Source organism: Xenopus laevis, chromosome 2S (assembly GCF_017654675.1).
Source record: "Xenopus laevis strain J_2021 chromosome 2S, Xenopus_laevis_v10.1, whole genome shotgun sequence".
Lineage (NCBI taxonomy): Eukaryota > Metazoa > Chordata > Amphibia > Anura > Pipidae > Xenopus > Xenopus laevis.
This window is the reverse complement of record NC_054374.1, coordinates 59,944,937-59,970,950: the sequence shown is the minus strand read 5'-3', so window position 1 is coordinate 59,970,950 and position 26,014 is coordinate 59,944,937. Positions and strand designations below refer to the sequence as shown.

The 26,014-nt window shown below is 39.6% G+C and overlaps 1 protein-coding gene across 1 annotated transcript; it reads left to right on the top strand.

Annotated features, from left to right (window-relative positions):
• Positions 1–287: 287 nt before the first annotated feature.
• Positions 288–23,755, top strand: taf8.S (TATA-box binding protein associated factor 8 S homeolog; the record flags this gene model as incomplete). The annotated part of the gene is given in 11 exon segments (NM_001087040.1): positions 288–367; positions 1,600–1,731; positions 3,089–3,141; positions 6,347–6,460; positions 10,891–11,047; positions 13,341–13,439; positions 13,521–13,583; positions 14,674–14,798; positions 14,923–15,070; positions 21,513–21,655; positions 23,322–23,755. Coding segments are annotated over 8 exon segments (882 nt in total). The 3' UTR covers positions 23,454–23,755.
• Positions 23,756–26,014: the final 2,259 nt, after the last annotated feature.

Sequence of the window (26,014 nt, the reverse complement as noted above, 5' to 3'; positions counted from 1 at the left end):
TTTCCACTCTGACAATGCAGCACTGGTGAAAGAGACAAATGAAAAAATCCAGTCTTGTAAGATCTAAACTTTTTAGCAAGTACAATTTCATTAAAATGTGACAGTCCAGACATTTCTAACTGTTGGCATTGTAGTTTCCTATTTCAAAAAACGTCAACACGTTCCTTGAACTGTGCCCCGTCTAAAATAACTGAGCACTCACTATTGAAGCGCTTTTTCTACCCTTGCGTTCGCTTTCCCACAGTCGCGGGAATGTGACGTCACCACGACATATAATGTATGCGCGAAGACGCTGTACGCGGCCTCCAGGGGAGAGACATATTGGCGTAACATCAATAATCAAGCTGTACGAGGTTGTTTGTGAGGGGTACGGAAGGCCTTACATTTTTTAATACATGCTCACATCTGCTACTTGTGCTAGGCGGCGGGAACTATTTCCTGTGATGGTTGCCGGCAATAGCCGCTACCACTAGATCTTCGTTTCCAAAATTTGACTAAAACACAGTAGTAATTATTTTTTTATCTGTTCGTAAGTGTACCAGGGAACTAGAAAACTACTTTATTTTATTTCCTGGCTGTTGGCAGTAGAACCTCTGCTTCAGAGATTTGACTAAAGGTAATTGTATTTTTTCCTCTGCTCATGAGTGCTCGTATTGGTGCCATGGAACTAAAATATTGTTTTCTTACTGGTTGCCTGCCATACCCTCACCCAGTCTTCACCCCTAAATGTTTTTTTTCTCTCTTCAGAACTCTTTAATTGTCCTAGGAAATAAAAAAAGCACATTTGTTTGTGACTACGAACAATACCTAAGTGAAATGAAGGAATTTTTTTCACCTACTCTGGTGTTAAAGGGTTGCATGGATTTTCAAGATTCTTCAAGGAAGATTTTAGGAGAAGTGGTTGAAATTGATAGAACTAAAGCATTTTTTAGACTGTATGTTGCCTTTTGTATCCGATGCCCTACATTTTTGTGTGCAGACTTTTCATAACCACTTAAAGGAATTGTTCAGTATAAAAATTCAAAACTGGCTGTGCAAAATAAAAAAAAAAATGTTCAATATAGTTAAATAGCCAAAAATGTAATGTATAAAGGCTGGAGTCACTGGATATCTAACATAATAGCCAGAACACTACTTCCTGCTTTGCAGCTCACATTGTTTCCACTGATTGGTTACCAGGCAGCAACCAATCAGTGACTTGAAGGTGGCCATATGGGTCATAACTGTTTGCTTTGGAATCTGAGCTGCATGCTAAGGAACAGTTGCAAACTGATCACTGAACAGGTGACTCCCCTTAAAGTTAATTAAATACAGTAAGATTGTTTAACTCTAATAAAGATAAAATTAATCTTAGTTGGAATCAAGTAAGAGGTACTGGAAGGTGGGAGATGACATCCCTCAATTTGGATCTTTCCAGATAACCGGTTTCTGCACTGGAACCCATAGCTATATTCTGCATTTGTATGGAACTTAATTGGAGGATTGCAAAAACAATTGTCTAATAGAACCCAAATATATTTATATTGTTACTTGAAATTTTTAAAGATGCTGCTGTTTTGATCTTGACATCTGTAAATAATTGCCATTGTTATTTTGCAGTTTTCTTATCAAGCCATTTCATGAGATTGATCACCGTAACCTTCATCCTGGAACATTAAAGGGGACGATGCAAGTACATTTCGAGAAGACTGGACCCGGGTTGCTGCAGCAGGCATTCAGTTTCTGTTCAGAGTGAGTGTGTAGTTTTTGTTTTGTTTACAGCATGTACCAGATGATACAGTTGCCCAATTAACCTACCTGTATGCTTTTGGTGCGAGCGAGATTGATATGCCCCAGTGCTGCAAGGCAGCAGTAAAAAGCACTTTGTCAGCATGTTTTTTTCTGTGGAGCAGACATTTTCATTGTCCTAGACCAAGTGTTGGCTTATTTTTAACTAAATAGAAAAAATTACCAAACATTAAGCAAAATGTGTGTCAACATGCCACTTGTTTTAACTTATCATTCTTCCCTTGTTCTCCATACTTTTTAAGCAAACACTTATCTTAAAGGGATACTGTCATGGAAAAAAAAAATCAAAATGAATCTGTTAATAGTGCTGTTCCAGCAGAATTCTGCACTGAAATCCATTTCTCAAAAGAGCAAACAGATTTTTTTTTTTATATTCAATTTTGAAATCTGACATGGGGCTAGACATTTTGTCAATTTCCCAGCTGCCCCAAGTCATGTGACTTGTGCTCTGATAAACTTCAATCACTCTTTACTGCTGTACTGCAAGTTGGAGTGATATCACCCCCAGCAGCCAAACAAAAGAACAACGGAAAGGTAACCAGATAACAGCTCCCTAACAAAAGATAACAGCTGCCTGGTAGATCTAAGAACAACACTAAATAGTAAAAACCCATGTCCCACTGAGACACATTCAGTTACATTGAGAAGGAAAAACAACAGCCTGCCAGAAAGCAGTTCCATCCTAAAGTGCAGGCACAAGTCACATGACCAGGGGCAGCTGGGAAATTGACAAAATGTCTAGCCCCATGTCAGATTTCAAAATTGAATATAAATAATCTGTTTGCTCTTTTGAGAAATGGATGTCAGTGCAGAATTCTGCTGGAGTAGCACTATTAATTGATGCGTTTTGAAAAAAAACATGTTTTCCGATGACAGGATCCCTTTAATGTTGCAACACAGCTATAGAACTTGTTATCCAAAATCGCAATATTTAAAAAAATCTCGAAGTTTTAAGTACAGGTAAGAGCCCTTATCCAGAAACCCCAAGGTCCCAAGCATTCCACATAATAGGATCAAGTACAGTTATGGGATCTAACTAAGCTTTCATTAATATATGCTGGTGGCAAAAAAAGTCTGGCTGACCTACTAACATACAAGAGAGGATTGATAAGAATATTACTAGCCCCTAGTTTCATTAGTTTTTCTTGTATGATTGTTACTACTTTGGCCTGATTAGTTGCACTTCCTTTGACTTATATATCTTATGTAGCTGCGGAGTGCCCCTGCAACCCTACCTTATCATTGTTTTGAAAGGTATTTATTACATTTCTACACATTTATTATGTTTTTTTTTATCTAGGCACCCCTGCTTCTGAGCAGAAAAGATACTGTATCTCTTATATACAGTAGTAGGTAAGTAAAATGTGGCTTCCTCCTGTGGTTTTAAGCAATAGTCATTGCACCAAGAATGGTAAAAGTTGTGAAAATATGTTCTACATTAGAAATAAATACAATTATCAGTAAAAAAAAAAAAAAAGATGATTAGTTCAGTCAATGTGTATGCCTGATCTAGTATTTCATTGTCTAATTGATTGGGCCAGTAAAAACTGACATCCGTTACCAAGATCCATCACTATATCTCCACTAAATGAAGTTTACTTGAATTTGAAAGTAGGAATTCTGCAAGGAGAGAGAATGTGATAACTCCAGCTACATTCAAAACATATGCTGCTGAATCTGCACATTTTATTTTGCAAGGATCTTCATGATATGCCTCACCTTTCTGTATCCTATTACACGACTGTTGAACTTCAGATGAACTTCAAACTTTAGTGTCAAGACATTGAGACATTTTGTGCTTTATGCTAAGAAAAAATGCCTTACCCTTTAAACAAAACAGGGATTGTTTGTCCATATATTGCAATATTTTTAAGATGGCCAACTATGTCGGCCAGTCCTACACTCAATTTTAATCTGATTTATTAAGAATTATATTTCTTCATTATATATTTTACACAGGGGACTGACTACGTTTTAACTTTAACTTACTTGCTGCAAAGGCATTTTTTGGTAGCTTAAAGGACCAGTAACATAAAAAAAAATGTTTAAAAATTCGTTAGACCACAACAAAAAATTAACACCAAGACAAATGAAACTTTTAAATAGCAAAGACTTTATTAAGAAATAATTTGCAGAAAGTCCACTTCCTGTCCTCTTCAGAAAAGGCGACCATCCACACTGCAGCGATCGATTTATCCTCCCTGGCCATTCACTGACATCTTCCTACCGGCATCCAGCAGCAGCAGTGTCTGTCACAGGCTCTTCTCTCCTTCACCGTAGATCGGCTTCCCTCCTCTGCTCGCCTCACCTCCCTCTTACAAAAGACGTCTGAAGAACCATCAGAAGTGGCGCCTGCTGAGGGATCCTGATCAGTTAGCAGCGATAGGGTTAATCCTTTGTCTCTGTGTTCATTTTTTGTTGTGCTCTAACGAATTTTTAAACATTTTTTTTTTATGTTACTGGTCCTTTAAGGCACACACCCCCATATGTAATAAAAGGCACTAAGTTTGCCCAGGAGCATTATCCCATTGCAACCAATAAGATATTTGCTTTTAAACAGGTGACCAGTGAATGCTATCTGGTTGCAATGGGTTACTGCTCCTGGACAAACTTAGTGCCTTTTATCACAGAACCCCTAAAATGCCTCAGTCTTAAACATATTGATAATGGGTTTAGTGCAGAGGACCTCTTGTATTTGTCTGTATGAATTTTGTGGTCACAGCCTCATTGCACCCCGCTTAATGTTTTAAAATTTAAGGTGAACACAACTTTCCCTTGTCTAGTGTGAAGATACCTAAACATAGTAAGTTCCCAAGTTGTAGGCAGATTGTTCAGAGGATCTAGGGAGTACCAAACTAATCTTTTATCATTTCTAAATGGTGAATAGATAACTTCTAACTGAAGTTTTCCTGGCCTAAGTATACAATAAGTGGCAAACTTGCACAGTTCATCTGTCTGGTGCCTCATAGTAATGCTTTGAGTGAGAGGTTTAGTGCAGTACAAGTTGCATGTAGCAGCAACTACAGAAATACACTGCAGTTTCTGCCTCAAAGGTGAATTGTTCTGCCAGATAAAGTTTCAGCAGTATCAGCCTCCCTTCTCCCTGTCTGCTTGTAAAGTGAAGAATCTGCCACTTTTCAGTCTTTCCAGCCAAAGACAGCCTTCCTCTGAATTTGGTTTGATCCCCCATCTGCTTGAAGTGAATGCTTATGAGTCTAGCATTGAACCAGCAACTCTTAATATCCACATCCATGTAGCAGAGAACCAACTGATGCTGCTAAGTGCATTTCAGCTGTATCTAGCAAGGAACCATATGCTTTGCTGTAAGGGAATCTTCATCTGGTTCTAGCAGGGAACCATTTTCTGTTTGGGGAAACCTTCAGCTAGATTTAGAAAGGAAACATCTGTTGCTGCTTCTGGAGTATCCAAACTTCAGTTTAGCAAAAGGTAAATAAATGTCCATAGCAGGATCTTCAAAATAGGGATGCACTTAATTCACTATTTTGGCATACACCCGTATTCAGAATCTTTTGGGAAGGATTCAGCCAAGTCCAGGACCAAATTTGTACCATAATTTTCATTCAAATTAGGGTAAGAACCATACATACAGCATTTAGAAAAAAAATCTTGATCTTGTATTGTGACAAAGTAATGGAAATACAATTTATTATTGCCATGTACTGGTAAAACTGGTGTGTTTGCTACAGAAATTGTACTATAGTTTTATATAAAACAAGTTGCTGTGTAGCCATGGGGGCAGCCATTCAGTGCTGAAAAGGAAGAAAATGCACGTTACACAGCAGATAACAAATAAGTTCCATAGTAACCAGCTGGACCCTACAAGGTTTATCTATTATTTACTGTGTGGTGCTAGGAATAAGGGTATGCCTACTGCAGCAAATGTTCCTGTGTTGTAGTGTACCTTATAGGGGTCTCTGGTCAGTAGAGGAAGCTGGTCCTTTAATCACCCCATCTTTATATAAGGCCTCAGATTTTTACTCTGTACAACTTGGCATTTAAACCATGCCTTTCAGTTTACGGTGATTTAATTTGGTTGACATTGCTAACTTGCTTTGTTAATGCCTGATTCAGAAAGAATCTTTCAATAACTGTATTATACTCCCAGACTTTTTGCCATTAAATTTTTTTCATTGTTGGGTATAAAAAAAAAATCGAATATTTGTGTTTGAACAAAAATGTACAGTGGCCCAGTTTCAGATTTTTTTTAAGATGTTTACACCATAATCACACGTTCCAATAACTTTCCTAAAAACATGAAATGTATTTCAAGCAAAATCACATCATGAATGTTGGTGTATGGTGATTTACCACAAAAGGTTAACAAAGTAAAACGAGCATTACCGTTTAGGAAAAAAATTATCAAAAAAAGGGCATGTGTATATCTAACTTCAACATGTCTAGTATAAGTAACTCTAAAACAACTGGGCTTGCTGAGTAATCATTGAACACTATTGGCTGGCAATAACATGTTGTATTTGAGGTACTTTGAAACATGTCATTAACACACTATTCACATTTTTTTTCCCAATTCACTTAGGTACTTCAATAAATCAAGTTGCACTGTAAAAGACTAGGTCAAGCTTGTGTCTCTTGTGCTGAGGTGCTGGGAGTTGTAACTCGTACAGATAAGCTTTTTATGTTTCCTACAATTGTAAGTGCAATACATCTTTAAAGGAGAAGGAAACCCCCTGGGTGCAAAACCCCTCCTCTGTGTTGCCCCCCCTCCCTCCTCCCCCCTGGCCTACCTGTCCCCCTTGGCAAATGCCCCTAACTTGTTACTCACCCCTCTGCGCAGGTCCTGTCCACGGAGTTCACAGTCGCCATCTTCTCCCACACGCGTCTTCTTCCTGCTTTGACCGGCGTCTTCTGGCTCATGCGCAGTAGGAACATTTACCGGTACGGCTCTACTGTGCATGCTCCGAATGTCACGAAGCATGCGCAGTAGATCCGTATCGGTAAATGTTCCTACTGCGCATGCGCCAGAGGACGCCGGTCAAAGCAAGAAGAAGACGCGCGTGGGAGAAGATGGCGACTGTGAACTCCGTGGACAGGACCTGCGCAGAGGGGTGAGTAACAAATTAGGGGCATTTGCCCAGGGGGGAGGAGGGAGGGGGGCAACACGGGGAGGGGTTTTGCGCCCAGGGGGTTTCCTTCTCCTTTAAGTTTATTTGACATAATGCATGTGGGGTGCTATTTTGTTTGTATCGATGGATTGTTCCATTTCTTTAACATTGGTTGGGGAAATGATCTAATTTACCATCTGTGCTGCAAATGATTTATACAATAAAAACTTAAATTCAGATCCCCATTAGATTACAATGTATGCTTGTATGTAGGTAAGGGCTCCCTTATCCAGATAGCTGTTAAGCAGAACGCTTCATATTACAGGATTTTTTTATATATTATTTATGATGGTTCTCTGTAATATTAAAACAATATTAAAACTTGATAGTTACTTGTATGTAACTAAGCAGCATAAATGCACACTGGTGGTAAAGCAATCCAAACGGGTTTATTTAATGTTGAATGTATTATAATTGTTGTTGTTATTTTGTTATGTATTTTTTTAGTAGACTTAAGGTATGGTGATCCAAATTATGAAAAAAAACGTATCTGGAAAATGCAGTTTTCAAGCATTCCAGATAGTAGATCCCATACCTGTACTAGCAATGAGGATTATAGACGAGAGATCTCTCTGTATCAGCAGTGCCAAAGGGGTAATTTAAAGAGAAAAAAACAATATGTATAGTTTTTTTTTTTTTTTTTTTTAAAGATAATTTTTATTGAGTTTATAAACATAACATAAAGTAAGAGAAGAAAAGTGAGGAAAGAATGGGAGATAGATAGAGGAATGTCATTAATAATTTTTATCCAGAATGCTAAGGTAGGAGGTTCCAGGGCTTTCCATGTAAGCAAAATAGCTTTCTTTGGATAGTGTAGAAGTTGCTGACACAACCTGTCAGAAGATCAAATGGTAAGTCCCTCAAGATGTCCCAGAAGGCAGAATGCTGGTGTCCGAATATCTGGGAGTCCCAGAGAAGCATTAAGAATTGCAGTCCAGTCCAGTACTGTTGAATTTTATGGCACTACCAAAATACATGCATATAAGTACCACTATCAGCTTTACATTTGAAACACAAGTCTGGGTACCCTTTGTATATTTGTGCCAGTCTGGGTGGGTCAGGTACACTCTATTTAGAAATTTGGTGTGTATGTAACGTCCCTTACAGATATATTGGTTTCTGGTATTTGTTCAAGAATGTCTGCCAAGATCCCATCTTGTGCCCATTTATGACAAATATGTTTTATAGGATCAAAGCTATCTTGTACCAGAATAGTGTATAACCAGCTTGGGGAGTTTTGGTTTACGTAGGTACCCTTCTAGGGTTGATTGGGTAATGTACGGGACGCCCTCCGGGAATTGGGAATAAAAGGCATGCCGCAATTGGAGGAGTCTGAAAAGCATATAGTTCTGTAGCCCATACTCCTCTTTCAGTTGTGCAAACTGTTACAGCTCCCCTGCACTCACCAAGTCACCCAGATGTTTGATTCTGGCCGTGGCCCAGACACTGACATCTGGAAGGGATTGAAACTGTGACCGAGATTTGTTGCCCCAAAGTGGGGACCAGTTGCCTATTGCCTTATAGGCAGACACTACCGTTTTGTGAAAAATTAGGGTGACTGTTCATGGGAGGTGTTAAGTTATAGAAGGGTGACCTCTATGCAACTGATTGGTCAGGGCTTCAAAGGATGTGGCCATTGCCGTTTTCGGGGTCATAACCACCAGACATACACCAATTAACTGGCATAATAGTAAAGTATAAATTTAGGAAGGGCCAGTCCCCCTGTTTTAACTGGCGCATGAAGCATCTGCATGCTAAATCTTGGGTGCTCACCCACCCAGAAGAACCCTTTGACACAGGCATCTAGCTGTTTGAAAAACACCTTGGGGAGTATACATGGTGCATTATGGAAAGCGTACAGGAATTAGGGTAGAAAGATAATTTTAAGGATATTTATTCGACCTGGAAGGGTTAGTGGCAGACTTAAACCAGTGTTGTATTTTCATTTTCAAAGAATGTACTACTGGGGCTAGATTCGATTCCAAAAATTGCCTGGGGTAAATATGAATCACAATACCTAAATAGGTAAAAGAGGACACCCACTGCAGTTGGGTTCCATGTAGTTGCTCCCTAGCATTCCCAGGGTCAATGGGAAAAACTACAGATTTTGCCCAGTTGATCCGGAGGCCTGAAAAGTTCCCACATTTCGTAACCTAAGTATGGCGCTCAGAGAGAGAGAGGCCTTGGCATTGGCTAGATATACCAACATGTCATCTGCATAAAGTGATATTTTTTCCTTCTGCCTCTGAATTAAGTCCCTCAATTCCTGGGTTTTTACGTATTTTGATGGCCAATGGTTCTATAGCTAGGGCGAATAAAAAAGGGGATAAGGGGCACCCCTGTCTGGTTCCCCTAGCTAGAGGGAATTCCTGAGACAGCTCTGTATTTACCAATAGTCTGGCTCTCGGAGAGTCATATAATGCTTTCACCCACTATATGTACTTATCACCAAGCACATATCGCTGTAGAAGGGTCCAGAGGAAGGGCCACTCCACAGTGTCAAAGGCATTCTCCATATCCAATGGTACACCACCCCTTCCCCTGTGGTACTATGGTTTGCCCAAATATTTGTAAAGAGACACCTGATGTGAATATCGGTGGTTCTACTGGGCATAAACCCCGTCTGGTCAGGGTGTATTAGGTGCTCAATTACTTTTTTGAGTCTGTTCGCCAGAGCTTTAGCTCGTATCTTGATGTCCGAATTTAGGAGTGAAATAGGTCTATAAGAGCCGCATCTATCGTGTGGTTTGCCATTTTTAAAAATTAGTTATGGTGGCAAGTTTGCTACTATCAGGGAGACGTGCTCCCTGTGGTATAGCATTGAATAATGAACTGAGCCTGGGCTCTAGGTCTTTATGTGTTTTGTACCATTCAATGGAAAGTCCCTCCGGATGCACAATTGAAGCAGTCTTCTGGTTTGAACTGACTGTGAATGCACCAAATGTGCGAGAAATTGCCGAAGAGTACCCAAAGAAATTTGAAGAGATGGCACCCACAAGCTCTGCTGCACTTAACTCTGCACTGATTTTCAGGGGGACTATCTAGGTTAGTAGGTAGGGGTTTTTCTTAAATTGGGGGTTTGAGTTCTTCTTTTAAAGGAACAGTAACAAAAAATTTTTACACTAAAAGTGTTTTTAAATAATGTAGTGTTGCCCTGCACTGTTAAAACTGGGGTGTTTGCTTCGGAAAGATTATTATAGTTTATATAAACAAACTGCTGTGTAGCTATGGGGGCAGCCATTCAAACACAAGACAAATAGTAGACAACAGATAAGCTATGTAGAATTGCATTGTATTCTTCAGAGCTTATTTGTTATCAGATGTGTATCCTGGGCCTTTTCTCCTTTTTCAGTTTTGAATCGCTGCACCCATGGCTACACAGCAGCATGTTTATAGAAACAATAGTTTTACTAGTGCAGGCCAACAGTGTATTATATTATCATTAATTGACATTGACATGACATTACTAGTCCTTTAATCTATGTATATTTATATCATTATAAATTATATGCTTGTCCTCCCTATTTGTACTTTTGTACAATGTAAGATTGTACATTGTATCTGTACACTGTGTATCCTTGCACTGCTTTATAAATACATACATGTATACATAAAGGGTAACCTGAGGCATTCGGTAAAAAGATGCCTGTGCCTTCTCGCTGTAACTAAGTAACTACAAACACTGGATTTCTGGACTGTTCCCACACTGCTTTAAGATGCTAAAATTTAGTTATTTTACTAAGCATCAAAGCACCCTTTAGTTATTTAATTTTTTTGTCTTCTTCAAATTACCCCTTTGTCCATTTTATCATTACACTGGCTTTTATATAGGTTTAGACCATTGCTTTAGAGCATTTTGTAGTTAAAATTAAGATGAAATCGGGAATTCACAAAAAGGCTTTTTGTTTATTGGGCTCTACAGTGTCTTGCTATAATCTTTCTTTATTTGTGTTCGTAGAGATCTTGTGCACGTGGGACTTCCACCCCTGCCGATAATTACATGTTGGCAAGACGCAGGACACTGCAGGTGGTGGTCAGTTCTCTGCTTACAGAAGCTGGATTTGATAGTGCAGAGAAAGCAGCTGTAGAAAGTTTAACTGAAATGCTACAGAGCTGTAAGTATGACTTGAGGGATCTTACACATGGGTGTTTCTCTGTATGTGTTGCATGCTGAATGTAAAATGCATATATTTTGTTTAAAATGCATCTCTATTCCACTGCACTATGAACCAGTCAGGTGCAAAAATGCAGCATGTTGTGCTTAAAGAACACAATGAAATTTGACTGCAATAAAGTGCATGAAAAATGCAATTTTTAAGTGACCTGAATACTGTGAATGTGACATGGATATGGGTAGAGTTTGAGATTAAGTGATCTGGGACATCCTATAAATGCAACTTGAAGTTTATTGCTCCAAAGAGGTTCACTAGTTCCTCAACCTGCTTTTTAGGGTAATCTAAAACTGGGAGATCCACTGTAGCATATTTTTACCACGGGCAACAAATCTCGCCCCACGGCACACAAAATATTTTCCCAACTGCAGTAATGTAAATCGCCAGTGAGTAAACATTCATATCTTTGTTTTCCAAATTCAACTTTGGTTGATCTAGGAAAGCCAAATGGTTTTGATGGTTTCCCACCAAAGATTTACATTATCGCCAGTGGAACAACATTTAGGGACATTTGTCACCCACATTAATGCAGATATAACCACGGGTGACAAATCTTCTCGTGTGCCATTGCCCATGCTCACACTTTAAATGTTATTTATACAAAACTAAATGAGCATTTACTCGCACATTGTCATTCTCATATATACATAAGTACACTATTCACACTTAGCTTCCTAGAAAGAGAGCTCTGCTACAGACATTAATTGACTCATTAATTGCAGCTCCTGCATTGGCTCCCCCAGCCTGATTAGCCACAACCTCTGTGATTTGTTTAATCCACCTTGCAGACATACCCTCTACAGTTTTCCAAATCACTATGCAACTACAGTTTTTTATTATTTTTTTTAACATATGTGGACATCTATAATGTCATCTTCCGTCAAACAGTGTATAAAGATAACAATGATGTGATTGAACAGAATAAGAAGTTAATTAGAAAACCTATATACAGCAAATAATTTAAAAAGTAAGTGCAAAGTAAGGTTTTTGCCTACTGTGGGTGTCTTGACTCTAGACTTGCCCTGATTTACTTCATGAATAGTAAAGGTTTTCTACTGGCACACCTCCCATGTAGATATAAATTGTGTAGCTTCTTTCTAGAGAGATCCAGGCTTTGACAGGTCCTAGGGTGAATAGATTCCCTAGACATTGATAGAACCGATATGGGTGCGGATTAAAGTTCTTTGGGTGAGGAATGCAAGAGGATTACAAGTCAGCATTCAAATTTGCAATGTTACCACCTCTGGTGAGAGCAGTTAAAGGGCACGAAGTCATCATGAAGATGATCTGCCTGTGGTCACAAAAAAGTCACCGACCTTCCCATTTATCAGGAACAGGGCCGCCATCAGGGGGGAACAGGGGTTACTGTTGTCCCAGGCCCGGGTGATTTCGAGTTCTATGGGGGGCGGCCGTTCTGCAGAAGCCGCAACAGCACTATTTGAAACTACAATGATGTCTTCTGTTTGGCATCTAACTTAAGACTGTATTCTTAGTGGTTGTCTGCCAAAAGTGGGTGAACTGCAGCTACTGAAAATATATTCCTTCCTGATAGAGTTGTCTTGAGGTTTGCACCTTCATTCAAAGATGGTTGCACAATATCAAGGAGCAGCCACAGGTCAAGAGCAGACTTCTTGATGTCTACATGTTGGTAGGAGCATCAAAGCCTATTTCAACCTATGAAGAGCTTTAGGAAGGTTCAGAAGTCGTTTGTACTCCCAAGAGATATTTAAAAGAGGGGAGAGTGGTTATAGTTGTACCATCTCCATGTTGATAAGGCTGGTCACCAGGTGAACAATACTTATGCTTCATACTTTTCATTTCCTGCTTTCTGTCCATATTGGGAAAACCTGGATAGTGCAGATATGGAGAGGTAACCGGAAAGAAAAGTAACAGAAGTATAAAGCAAATTTTCTTTATCTGAATGCTAAAAATATATGTTAAAAAAGTAAAATATTCATGAGTCGCAACACCTGAAAAAGTCAGAAGTTGCCATTGATCTTACTTTTTACATGGTTGTTTAAATGATCACTATAACTTTAAATGTCACCTTCTTTAAGTATATAGAGATCATTAAAGTACTGAAAATCAGGCAGAATAGAAAAGGTTATTTATATCCGTAAATGTTAGGATGTAAAAGTAAAACTTTAGTAAGGCTAAAGCAACATTTTTTGGTTGTTTTTTTTCTATTTATAGTTTTTCCTTTTTATCTTTTGATTTTTTTTTTGCCCTATCACAGATCTGTCAGAGATTGGACGAAGTGCAAAGTCATACTGTGAACACACTGCACGGACACAGCCCACATTGCCAGACATTGTGGTGACTCTGATAGAAATGGGTAAGAGGGGACATTGTTTAGTTGAGGAAAGGAGAAATGATTTACATTGCAATGTCATTCTGTTACTTTTTCTTTTTGCAGGGTTTAATGTAGACAGTTTGCCTGCCTATGCCAAGCGGTCCCAGCGGATGGTGATAACAGCACGTAGGTTGTATTGTGATCTGGTACACAAAACAAGATTGCACTCACTATAATAAATGTGTGTGTATATATGTGTGTGTGTGTGTGTGTGTGTGTCATGAATGTGGTTGGGGCAATACACAAACGTAAAAACAACAATAAAGTGGGTGAAATATACAAAAAACAGTTTGCAAACACAAAAGGTGACAGAAAACAACATTGCATGTACAGAAACTGAGGAGTAGTCAGTAAAGCTGCAATAATGTACAATGTTGCCAAAACAATGATAGTGACATGTAACAATGTATACATAGTAAAGATTAGAACTTCCTGTTCTAGTGAACTCTTTCTAGAAGTACTGATTAGTAGTGCAATGTATCAATCTTAGTACATAAACTCATCCTAAAATGTGCAGCCGCTAAATAGAGCTGATATGTGGCAGCATGTAAAGCTATTAATGGTATATAGCAAGAAAGGTTAAGATCGCTAAATCGTTAAACACAATAACCGCTAAGGAAACAGAGAAGCGGTAAAGTGTATCAATACGTATAAAATATATTAAAGGGAGTCTGCACTTACGTGTTGTTTGGCGAGGCAGCAGCTTGAAGGAGCAAGCAGTCAAGGCCCATTCATTTTGCCTGTAACTGTAACAGGAGGTGTGGCTTAGGAGGAGGATCATTAAAGGAGTATGGCCAGGAGAGGGCGCTTTAGAAATCAAGTATGTCCAGTGCTGGTTGCTAGGAAAACGCAGCATGGCAACGCTTTAGTTATCAAGTATGCCAAGTGCTGGTTACTAGGAAAATGCAGCATGGTAACTATGTACTGTAGGGGGCGCTTGTAGTATACAAAGGATGAATAAGGGCGTGGAAACAGAGAAATAGTGGGGATAATGGGGGGTAAAAAAGAGTAGACCGAGCCATTGTAAATACTAATACATAGCTCTGCACCCAGGCACCTTATACCAGTATACGTGCTGTGCCGCCATTTCCAGATATAGATATAGATATACACACACACACACACACACACTACATAAGTTCAGTGTGAGTATCTATTTTAAAGGTGCAGTATGTTGACCTTGAACTTTATCTTCAAAGAAACATCTTTCTTGCAGCTCCTGTAACAAACAATCCTGTGGTTCCTAAAGCTCTGAGTGCAGGAGATAACAAGCCACACCCTGCTCACATTCCAAGTCATTTTCCAGAGTTTCCAGATCCTCATACCTACATTAAAACACCGGTAAGGCCTCTTTCCTTCAAGAAGGAAGTGGTGTGCTTTTGCCTTAAATGAAGAGGCATTCAGGAGTTCTGAATGGGTTCTATAATATGAAATATTTTGTTTATCTCTAATTTCCTCTCATTAGACTTATCGTGAACCAGTGTGTGATTACCAGGTCTTGCGTGAGAAGGCAGCATCACAGCGTAGAGATGTGGAAAGGGCCCTCACTCGATTTATGGCTAAAACAGGCGAGACACAGAGCTTGTTCAAAGATGACACAAGCACTTTTCCATGTGAGTTACTTCTGTTTATATAAACCAAAAAGAACACAAGGGACTTCTCCCCACACTACATGTGTCTGAAAAAATCTATCAGCAAAATGATAATAATTAAATGTCAATGTAAAGTAAAAAGCAATTTTTATTCACCACCATGCCATATTGAAACAGTGAAATTAAAACCATTTAAAATAATAAGCAGCGCTGCATATAGAGCTGAAGGGATCCCTTCTAAGAGGACAGAAACCCAAAAGCTGGTTATATTAACCAACTCAGGGAAAAATTAGCATGCTATTAAGTATGGTAATAAATTTATGATAAGAAATGTAATGGAGAAGCTTAGGAACAAGATTGTGGGTGGACACTTGTAAACACAATGATTCGATAGGGTTCAGTTGAATGATTCCATCTTGATCCTAAACGAAAGAAAGGTTCCAAAGCTCTTGAATAAACAGCATGCGAATGTTCCCCTAATTCATATAATATGAAACAGATTTGCGGGGGGGGGGAACCCCTGAGTCTTTGATGTTTGTGGATCAGTATTAAGATAACTCCAATCCGTGGGTTAATGCTTGCTGGACGTGCTGGGGTCTGTATGGGTCTGGGGAAGGAGTTAACTCGCCTGCAGTAAGCAATGGCGATTAAACAGTCCAGGTAAGAGTTTCACCGCATGTATTCCCAAGGACATACCGAATGTTCACAAGTGCTAAATCCACCGCTCTCTATAGCGGTTCTGTAGCCCTCATAAGAAATGTTAGTTATACAGACCGTGTCACGGGTTATGCTCACGGATGATTCCCCCCCCCCCCGCAAATCTGTTTCATATTATATGAAGTAGGGGAACATTATTATCATTTTGCTCATAGATTTTTTCAGACACATGTAGTGTGGGGAGAAGTCCCTTGTGTTCTTTTTGGTTTATATATTGCTAATTTAGTGGACACCTCAACACTACAAGTCTGTTATTACCTCATTAAGCCTCATCTGAGTCTCTTTTGCACATATTACTTCTGTTTATAACTATAATCTTTAAAAAGCCAGCATATATTATAATGCTATATTTTATTATGCAAGTTCATTATTTTTCCCATTAAGATTTATCTGTTACTGGGGGGCGTGGCCAACGCTGTAAGGGAATGGTCGCATAGAGCAGAGCTCCGCTCTACAATCGGCCCACTGACACTCTTTTACAGCATTACCATGGAGAAATCACAAGGAGCCAAGCTGAATAAAGACAGCGGAAAGACCCCGAAGCATTCCGGGCACCATAAGGACATTCAGTCTCTCTTTTCCAAGAAAAGCCGCGAGGCAGCACAAGCCAAGCCAAGCACAAGCCAAGCCGATTCTTCTGATGTGGACAGTGAGACGGACAGCACGATGGATGTCCAAACGTATCTGAAAAGGTTACCTTCAAAAAGCGACATCAAAGAGATGCTGCACACGATGACGGATGAGATCCGCAACGAGCTCCATGGTATTAAGCAGGAACTGGAGAGCGTGGGAGCCAGGACCGACTCGCTAGAACGGAACCAAACGAAAGTGGTGAGCAATCATAAACTACACAGAGCAATAATACTTAAACAGTCAAAAGAGATTGAGGAATTGCATAGACAAGTGGAGGACTTACAAAATAGGGGCCGGAGAAATAATATTAGGGTAAGAGGTGTACCAGAAACCGTACAGAAAGAAGCAATATTACCCACACTTCTCCAGATTTTTAATGGCATCCTAGAAAGAGAAGCCCACACTATAATTCCTATTGATAGAGCGCACAGAGTGTACAAGCCGCGAAATGCGCCGCCTGATGCACCGAAAGACATACTGTGCTGTATAAGCGACTTCCCAACTAAAGAGGAAATTTTGCTAAAAGCGAGAAAGATAAAACAACTCACATTTGAAGACAATGCCATCATATTATTACAGGACTTATCTCTGACAACGCTAATTAAGAGAAAGCAACTTAAGCCACTAACAGACCAACTCAAGTCGAAGGGAATACAGTTCAGATGGGGCTATCCCTTTAGTCTGACGGCCACCAATGACGGGACCCAAGCAACATTGCGAATACCAGCCGACTTGAAAGACTTCATGAGAAAACTTCAATTAGAAGACGTCGCCATTGTGGGCTGGACTGACGAGGAGAAAGACCAAAGAGAACCAACCACGGAGATCGACAATACATGGCAGGAGGAGCCTCTGCTGCAGAGAACCCCAAAATCTTACCCAATAAGAGAACACCAAATAAAGACTGGTCGGAGTCGTGAGTATGTAATGATTGGACTGTGTATGTTTAATTATGCATGGACTATATATGAACACTCACTCATTGCTCCCATTAAAGAACATTACTAAAAAGTCAGTGGGCCACGAAACAATGACTGTTGTTCCTTAAAACTTGCTAACCACCCCCCCACAGTGGTATACCGCAACTACAGGCGGTTTGGACCCATTTTCATTTGAGGTTGTTTTAGAAAATAACTGTTTATTTACATTTCAATGTATGCTATGTTATGTATGTTATGGTTTTACCCCCACCCCCCTCTCCACTGGAAGCAGGTCATAAAGAGTAATTGTCAGGCTAAAGCACTTCAGGCATATTATTATGGGACGTAACATCTCTTTGACAATATGGTCACAAAATGTCAATGGGATCAATAATCCCAGGAAGAGAGCACAGATAATAAGTAACTGTAGAAAGTACGACGCGAAAATTATATATTTACAGGAAACCCACATTAAATCCGCTCACGCATCCGTAATTAAAAACAAGTGGTATGATAAAATATTTTCTAGTACGAATCCAGAAGCAAAAGTAAAGGGAACATCGATCCTCATACATAAAGATGTGCCATTTACTCTCCTCGACTCAAAGATTGATGCAGATGGCCACTATGTTATACTGAAAGCAAACATTTACAGTGTTAGAGTGACTCTGTGCTCGGTGTATATACCGAACAAAAACCAGCATAGTTATATTAGAAAAGTGGCGCAAATCTTATCCGATTTTGCAGAGGGTATCCTCCTAGTTGGAGGCGATTTTAATGTAGCCTTCAACCCCATCATGGACTGCTCATCCAAGAAATCAGCCATCGCATACAAAGCATTAAAGACTATTAAAGGACACCTAAACCGACTCAACCTAATTGATATTTGGAGGACACATAACCCTAAAGGTAGAGATTACACTTTTTTCTCCAACTCGCATAATAGCTACACGAGGATAGACCACATGTTCATAAATCAAAAATGGTTGCATACCATCAAGCACATACAAATTGAACCAATACTACTATCAGATCATGCTCCATATGTAACTAAAATAGACATTCCCAATACTATGAAGGCAGCCTTCACATGGAGGTTTAATGAGCGGCTTCTTCTGAACAAAACTAACAGAAACACTATACGAGAACGGTTAAACGAAACAATAATGTACAATAATTTACCAGGAACAGACCCATCTACATTGTGGGAAACAATAAAAGTTGTTACAAGAGGCAACCTAATAGCCTTAAGTTCCAAACTAAAAAGGGAACACAACTCTAAAACGCAAACATTAATACAGGCAATCAAACTTTTGGAAGATAAACACAAAGAATCTTTGGCAAAACAAGTACAAACAGAGCTGGACTTAAAACGAATGCAATTGAAACATCTTCTGGATTCCTATACAGAACAAGCATATCTGAAATGCAAAAGAGATTACTACGAATTCAGCAACAAATCATCCAAAACCTTAGCTCAGTTAATCAAAGCACAAAAAAATAGAACGTATATTGCGCAAATGAAGGACACTCATCAACAGTTACATCACAATTATCCAGATATAGCGAGATGCTTCCAGGAATTTTATCAAGATTTATATAACTTAAAACCAGCGACACCGATTGAAAACAAGAAAAAGAAGATAGAAAACTATTTAAAGCAACTAAAAAGGTACCAGAGAAGATGTATCAGCAATTGGAAGCACCGTTTTCCATGGCAGAATTAACTAAAGTGATTCATGGGCTGCCTTCCAACAAGAGTCCAGGCCCAGACGGTTATAGTGCAGGGTTCTATAAAGAGTTCCAACTTCAACTTGCACCCATCCTTCACCAGCACTTCAACTCAATTACAGCGGAAAAACATTTCTATAGACAGGCTCAAGAGGCGCAAATCACAGTTCTCTATAAGGCCAATAAAGACCCGGCGTCCTGTGGCAGCTACAGGCCAATATCATTGATTAACTTAGACCAAAAGCTGTTTGCGAAAATGATAGCGAATAGACTCCAGAATATCATTCCACTGCTGATCCACCCGGACCAAACGGGATTTGTGAAAGGGAGAGAGGGAAAAGACAACTCGGTCAAAATAATCAACTTAATATCATATGCTACTAAGAAAAATACACCAATGCTTTTGTTAACGACTGATGCGGAAAAAGCATTTGACAGAGTTGACTGGGCCTTCCTCGAAGCCACTTTGGGAGTGTTTGGCTTTGGTCCAGTGACTACAGCACAGATTATGGCTTTATACAATGCTCCATACGCACGCATAAAGGTGAATGGAATTCTTTCCTCACCCTTTGAAATATCTAATGGAACACGGCAGGGCTGCCCTCTATCTCCGATTTTGTTTGTTTTGGTGATGGAGACGTTAATAACTGCAATTCGGCAAAATGAGAACATATCTGGTCTAATTGTAGCCGCACAAGAACATAAAGCAGCCGCGTTTGCTGACGATTTATTGTTAGTGATAACGAAGCCTGAAATATCACTTCCAAATATAATACAAGAATTCACAAAATTTGGTACTGTATCCAACTTCAACATAAATTATTCTAAGTCTGAAGTATTGAATATCAATATTCCTCCCGTGAGAGCAAACAATATACAAACATCGTTCCCATTTAAATGGACGAACCAAGCTATCAAGTACTTGGGAATTAATCTACCAGCTCAGCTGGAGAGGATATATGAGATGAATCACATCCCACTACTTAAAGAAATCGGTTCTACCCTAATTCGATGGCAATCCAAGCCTATTTCGTGGATTGGAAGAGTAAACGTTCTGAAGATGGTAATGCCCAGGTTACTATACTTATTCCAAATGACCCCAATTAAACTGCCTAAAATATTCTTCAGCAACGTCAGAAGGGAATTTTCATCTTTTTTATGGGCAAAAAAACATCCGAGGATAAGTTATAAACAATTAACGAGACAAAAAATAGACGGCGGCTTAGCCCTCCCTTGCCCAGAACAATACTACGTAGCTACTCACCTGCACAGGATCTGGCTCTGGAAGAGAGACTCCATTGCCAAACTGTGGAAAGACATTGAACAAAATGAGATACAAGGTAGCTTGAGAAATATTATGAACATACAATATGTGGACTTACCTCAACCGACGAAGAAATACCCCACCATAGGGGCTACATTGGAGATCTGGAACCAGTTGCAAGAAGACATAAAGATTTCACCATTCCCATCTCCAGAATTGGAACTGTTAAACAATCCAGGCTTCCTGCCCAGCTGCGAAAAAGGATTGTTAGACAGATGGGCCACAACTAATGACGAACCCACAAAATTGTACCACTTTGTGGAAAATGGGGACATCATATCTTTAAGCAAGGTGAATGAACAATGGGGACACCATCCTAGAAACCATTGGAACTATTTACAAATATCCAGTTATATACAGTCTACGGGAACAACACAGAAGCTAAGACCATCAACTGATTGGGAAAAATTGCTACAGAAACCTGACTTGTTACGTCCTGTCTCACAGTTCTATAAAAAACTGGTTAAAGGGGAAAGAGAAGTCTTCATGAGACAATGGGAACAAGAACTCAGTATAGACTTACATTACGCCACCTGGAACAAGATTATGGAGAGAGCACACAAAGGTGCAAAATCGACAAGAGCACAGGAGGCAAATTACAAACTAATAAGCCGATGGTATAGAACACCCCAGAGTCTACATAAAATATATCACAATGTGTCAGCTAACTGCTGGAGATGTGATAGGGCGGAAGGCTCATTCAGCCATATCTGGTTCTCTTGTGACAGCATAAAAGAGTACTGGAAAGTAATATTTTCTTTTCTCCCCCACTTGTACGTTTACCCAGTATTCGATAGATGGCTGGCAATATGCATAACTAGAAGTCAGATGTTTATGTCTCAAAGGATAAGCATTGCCAGTTAGCAAAGTAGCAGTGATGTACTATAATCTGCTGAACATTTTATAGAAGAATATTGTTGGAATTTTGATGACTTATGTACGAATCTGACCCCCCCCTTTTTTTCTTCTTCTGTACCCCCAGTTAATATGAAAAGTAAAATAAAGACTTACAAAAAAAGATTTATCTGTTACCTACTAAAAGAATAACCCTCCCTTATACGCTTTCCTTTGTGGTTTATTGTACCTCATCCAACATGTTGCTTTATGTTAAATTTCAGGTTTTCTTTTCTCTTGCCAGTGATTGCAGCGCGTCCACTCTCAATACCTTATCTGAATGCCCTCCTACCATCAGAACTGGAACTGCAGCAGGTAGATGAGACTGATTCCTCGGAGCAAGATGATCAGACGGACACAGAGAATCTGTCTCTGCATCTGCAAGGGGTATGTGGATAAATTCCTTGTATTTCTATGTGCAACCTATTATTTTGGCTTTATATTTAAAGGAATACTATACCTTCAAAATGAATACTTGAGCAAAAGATTGTACAGTATATCAAAGTAAGGGGCATATTAAAGAATCTTGCCAAACTGGAATATATATTTAAGTAAATATTGCCTTGAACCACCATTCAGTGATGGTCTTTGTGCTGCCTCCGAAATCACCTAACCAGAAATACTGCAACTCTTTAACTGTAACAGGAAGAAGTGTGGAAGCAAAAGATAGAACTCTGTTAATTGGCTCAAGTGACCTAATATGTATGGTTTGTTTGTGTGCACCGTGAATCCTACGATCCGAGGGGGCGGCCCTTATTTTTTTAAAATGACCATTTTCTATTTATGATTATCCAATGGCACATACTACTAAAATTATTATGAAAATGGTTTATTTACATGAAGCAGGATTATACAGCTGTTTTATGCAATATCTTTTTTCGGGGGAGTGTAGTTTTCCTTTAACTGTGATATTCCCAGTTTTTGTTAATCCAATTTTATTTTGCTCAATACTGTAGTTTTTATTTAAAGTGATTCTATCATGATTTTTATGGTATAGCTTTTCTTACTAAATTACACCGTGTACATTGCATTTAATTAATTCTACCATTTAAAATTTAATTCTAATCATAAATTAAATTTTTTAGCTGTAACATTGGTGTGTAGGCATCCATCAATTTGCCTGGTCATGTGATTTCAGGAAGAGCCAGCACTTCACATTGGAACTACTTTCAGGCAGGCTATTGTTTGTCCTACTCAATGTAAAGGTGGCCATACACGGGTCGATAAAAGCTGCCGACAGACCGTGTCGGCAGCTTATTGGCCCGTGTATGGGGCCCCCCGACGGGCTTCACCGATCGAGATCTGGCCGAAAGTCGGCCAGATCTCGATCGGATGGGACAGAAAATACCGTCGGATCGCGGCCGCATCTATTCGTTGTTGCGGTCCCGCGATCCGACCGCCCGTTTGGGCATCGTTAGGATCCTATCGTTGGGCCCTAGGGCCCATGATCGGATCAGCCCGATATTGCCCACCTCAAGGTGGGCATATCGGAGGGAGATCCGCTCGTTTGGCGACATCGCCAAACGAGCGGATCTCTCCATGTATGGCCACCTTAACTACTACTCGAGTCTCACCTTGCAAGTGTCCGGGAGCTGTTATCTAGTAACTTTCCCGTTGTTTTGTTGATAGGCTTTTTTTGGGGAGAGGAAGGTTGTTAATATCTATCCAACTTGTAGTGCAGCAGTAAAGTGTGACTGAAGTTTATCAGAGCAAAAGTCACATGTATGGGTGCCCCTGGGAAACTGACATGTCTAGCCCCATGTCAGAATTCAATATGAAATATATAAAAACATCTTTTCTCCTTTTTGAAGAATGGATTTCAATGCCGGATTTTGCTGGAAGAGCACTATTAATGGATTCTTGTTGTAAAAAAATTCCATGACTGAATCCCTTAATTACTTCATCTGTTCATTCTTTTAACATGTTTCCACTCATCCACTACCTGCCTTAGAATGCTTTAGCCTTTTTTAACCTGAACCATTATCATTCTCAATGCCCTGTATTTTTTGATATTCTTCTTCTTGGCTTTCTATTGTACTTGTATCTCTCCTAGGATGAAGTGGGGATGGAGAAAGAAAATGCATCTGTATTACAGCAGAATTCAATGAAGGGTGGAGAGGAAACACTTATAGATAATCCCTATCTGCGACCCGTGAAAAAACCTAAATTAAGGCGTAAGAAATAGAACTACAAACCCTGAGATTCTTTATGGAAGCTGCAGAATATTGAATCGGAGTGACTCCATTTGCCAGAGCTTGAATTAGGATGCTGCTCTTGAAGATGGTTGCTCTGTTGGTTAAAAGTTATACTAACCTTTAAAATAAGAGTTTTATATGGGCTACTTTAGTTTGTCTTGACAGGCAATGTTTGAACCTTACAAGGATCCTTAAATACTGGAAAACATATCCTTTAATTTCATGCCCTGTTTTGATGACACTGTCCATCATGAGCTGTTTCATAATAAAAATAGATTTTTGAAAATATAAATGGTATAGTTTTGTTTGTTTTGCCAAATTTTGTTCACAATAACATATAAGACAAATGTATCCATGAAAAGTAGTAAATGTGCTTATCTGCAATATTCATTACAGGCAATTAGGTAGTAAAATAAGATTGACTGGTAAGTTAAAGAGATACTGACACCTGAAATTAAACTTTTTTTTACATCTATTATAATATTGGCTTTGCAAGCTACTTCTAACTTTGCCATAAAGTATTTGCATGATGCTTTTACATTACCTGTCTGATCCCCCATGTTCCTGTATGAGGGGGCTGCCATATTTGTGCAGCAGGAGTCCGTTCGTATTAGAAAATGTAACTAACAGGCTGAGATGGGACAGTCAGGTTGGCAAAGTCAGAGTGTCAGAGAGTCAGGCTTAGGAACTTCAACTAACAATTATATACAAAAACAAACCTCTCCGCAAAAAATGATCACCATGACCTATAGGTAACATTTAATGTACATTCATATGCTAAAATTCATTTTTTAGTGTCAGTATTACTTTAATACTATGCACAAACCTTGACAAAGAGATTGATTTTGAAATAGTCTTGTGATTGGTTGAGCACAAGCAAATTAATGTATGAATGGGTATACTGCTGATAGCAGGGTTTAAACAGTCAATGATACTCTTGCCCTTCAAAAAAGGCCAAGCCTGCTGTTAGCAGTCTAAAACTGCTACTAGCCCAATCCACGAAGAAAAGACCACTCTATGGGGGTTATTTACTAAAACTTTTTTTTCTCCTATTTTACCAGAAACAAAGTCAGCCTAACTCCCATCCACAAATTTGGCTTATTTACTAATATTTCAGGTCGAAAATTTATTTTTTTTCAACTTTACAAATAATAATAAAAAAAAACTCGAAAAATTTCAGTTTCAGCTCAAATTGCCACTGGAAAAACGTCAATCTATTGAGTAAAATCCAGAGTCAAGCACCCCAAAATTCATTAAGGTGAAAAACCTCTTCAAATGGTTAAAAGTATTTTTGGATTTTAGACTTTTGGCATAATAAATGTATTTTTTCACTAAAAATTAACTAATTTATTTTTGGGGGGTTTAGATTCCTTGTAAGACAATTAAAATGAATATGCTGTGTAAATATGCACACGTCATAACTAATTTGTAATCACTTGTCCAGAGTAATTCTATAGTAAGTTGAAGAGATCATATTGTCTAGGGACATGGATGAAGTGTAGTTGACTAAAACAGCTGACTAAAAGATTTTTGTATTCGTCTAGACAGTCTGTAGTACATGTGCTTTGCCTGTAAACAATGAAATTTAGATTTTCTTTCTACAATTGCAATTTCCCAAAGTCCCTTGTGTCAGATGTAACTTCACTTTGTGCTGATTTATAGCAACCAAGAGCTGACTGAGCATATGCTGTGCCTCCGCTAACAATGACGGGCAGCTACTGGGAAATTCAGTAGTCCAGATTCGCACATCTTGACTACTGAAGTTCTCAGATGGAATATCAAAAAAGAAGGTTGGTCTGCAACTGAAAAATGCTTTGTTGAAAGAGCCCACATTAAGATGGAAACCAGCCTTTCTCTAAATGGAATAATAACTTACAACATAGGGCAGGGCAGACCAACTGGCAGCCCCAGCATAGGACTGGGGGGCCCACCGGGCCACAGCCTCAGGGGCCCCCCACACAGTCCTCCGGGCCCCCCAGCCGCAAAGTCAATCTTCCGGCAAACCACCTCCCCTACCACCTCTCAAGCGCATGCACGCACATACCTACCATAGGTGAAAGGGCAGGGAGCAGGTCTGACCCGGGGTTGCCCCCCCCATGCGCGCGCTGCGCGCATACTATTTGCTGCCACCTGGTCCGGGAGGAAGTACAGGGAGCGGATCTGGACTGGCGGGGCCCAAAAGAGCTGGGGGACAACCAGGTTTGTACCTGCTGTGTTTGCTTACCATGTGTAAAACTTAATTGGTATCACTACAGAGATTAACTGACCCCACTGTCCTCCGGGCCCCCCCAGCCGCAAAGTCAATCTTCTGGCAAACCACCTCCCCTACCTCCTCTCAAGCGCATGCATGCACGCACATACCTACCATAGGGGAAAGGGCAGTGAGCAAATTCAGACTAATCCCCTGTATTGTTCACACCTGTGATCCCCCCTGCATTGTTCACACTTGTGACACCTCTATTGTTCACATCCTAAAGCCCTGTACTGTTCACACCTGAGACCCAGACTGAAACTGCCCACATTGTTCACCTGTTCACACTTTATACAAAAT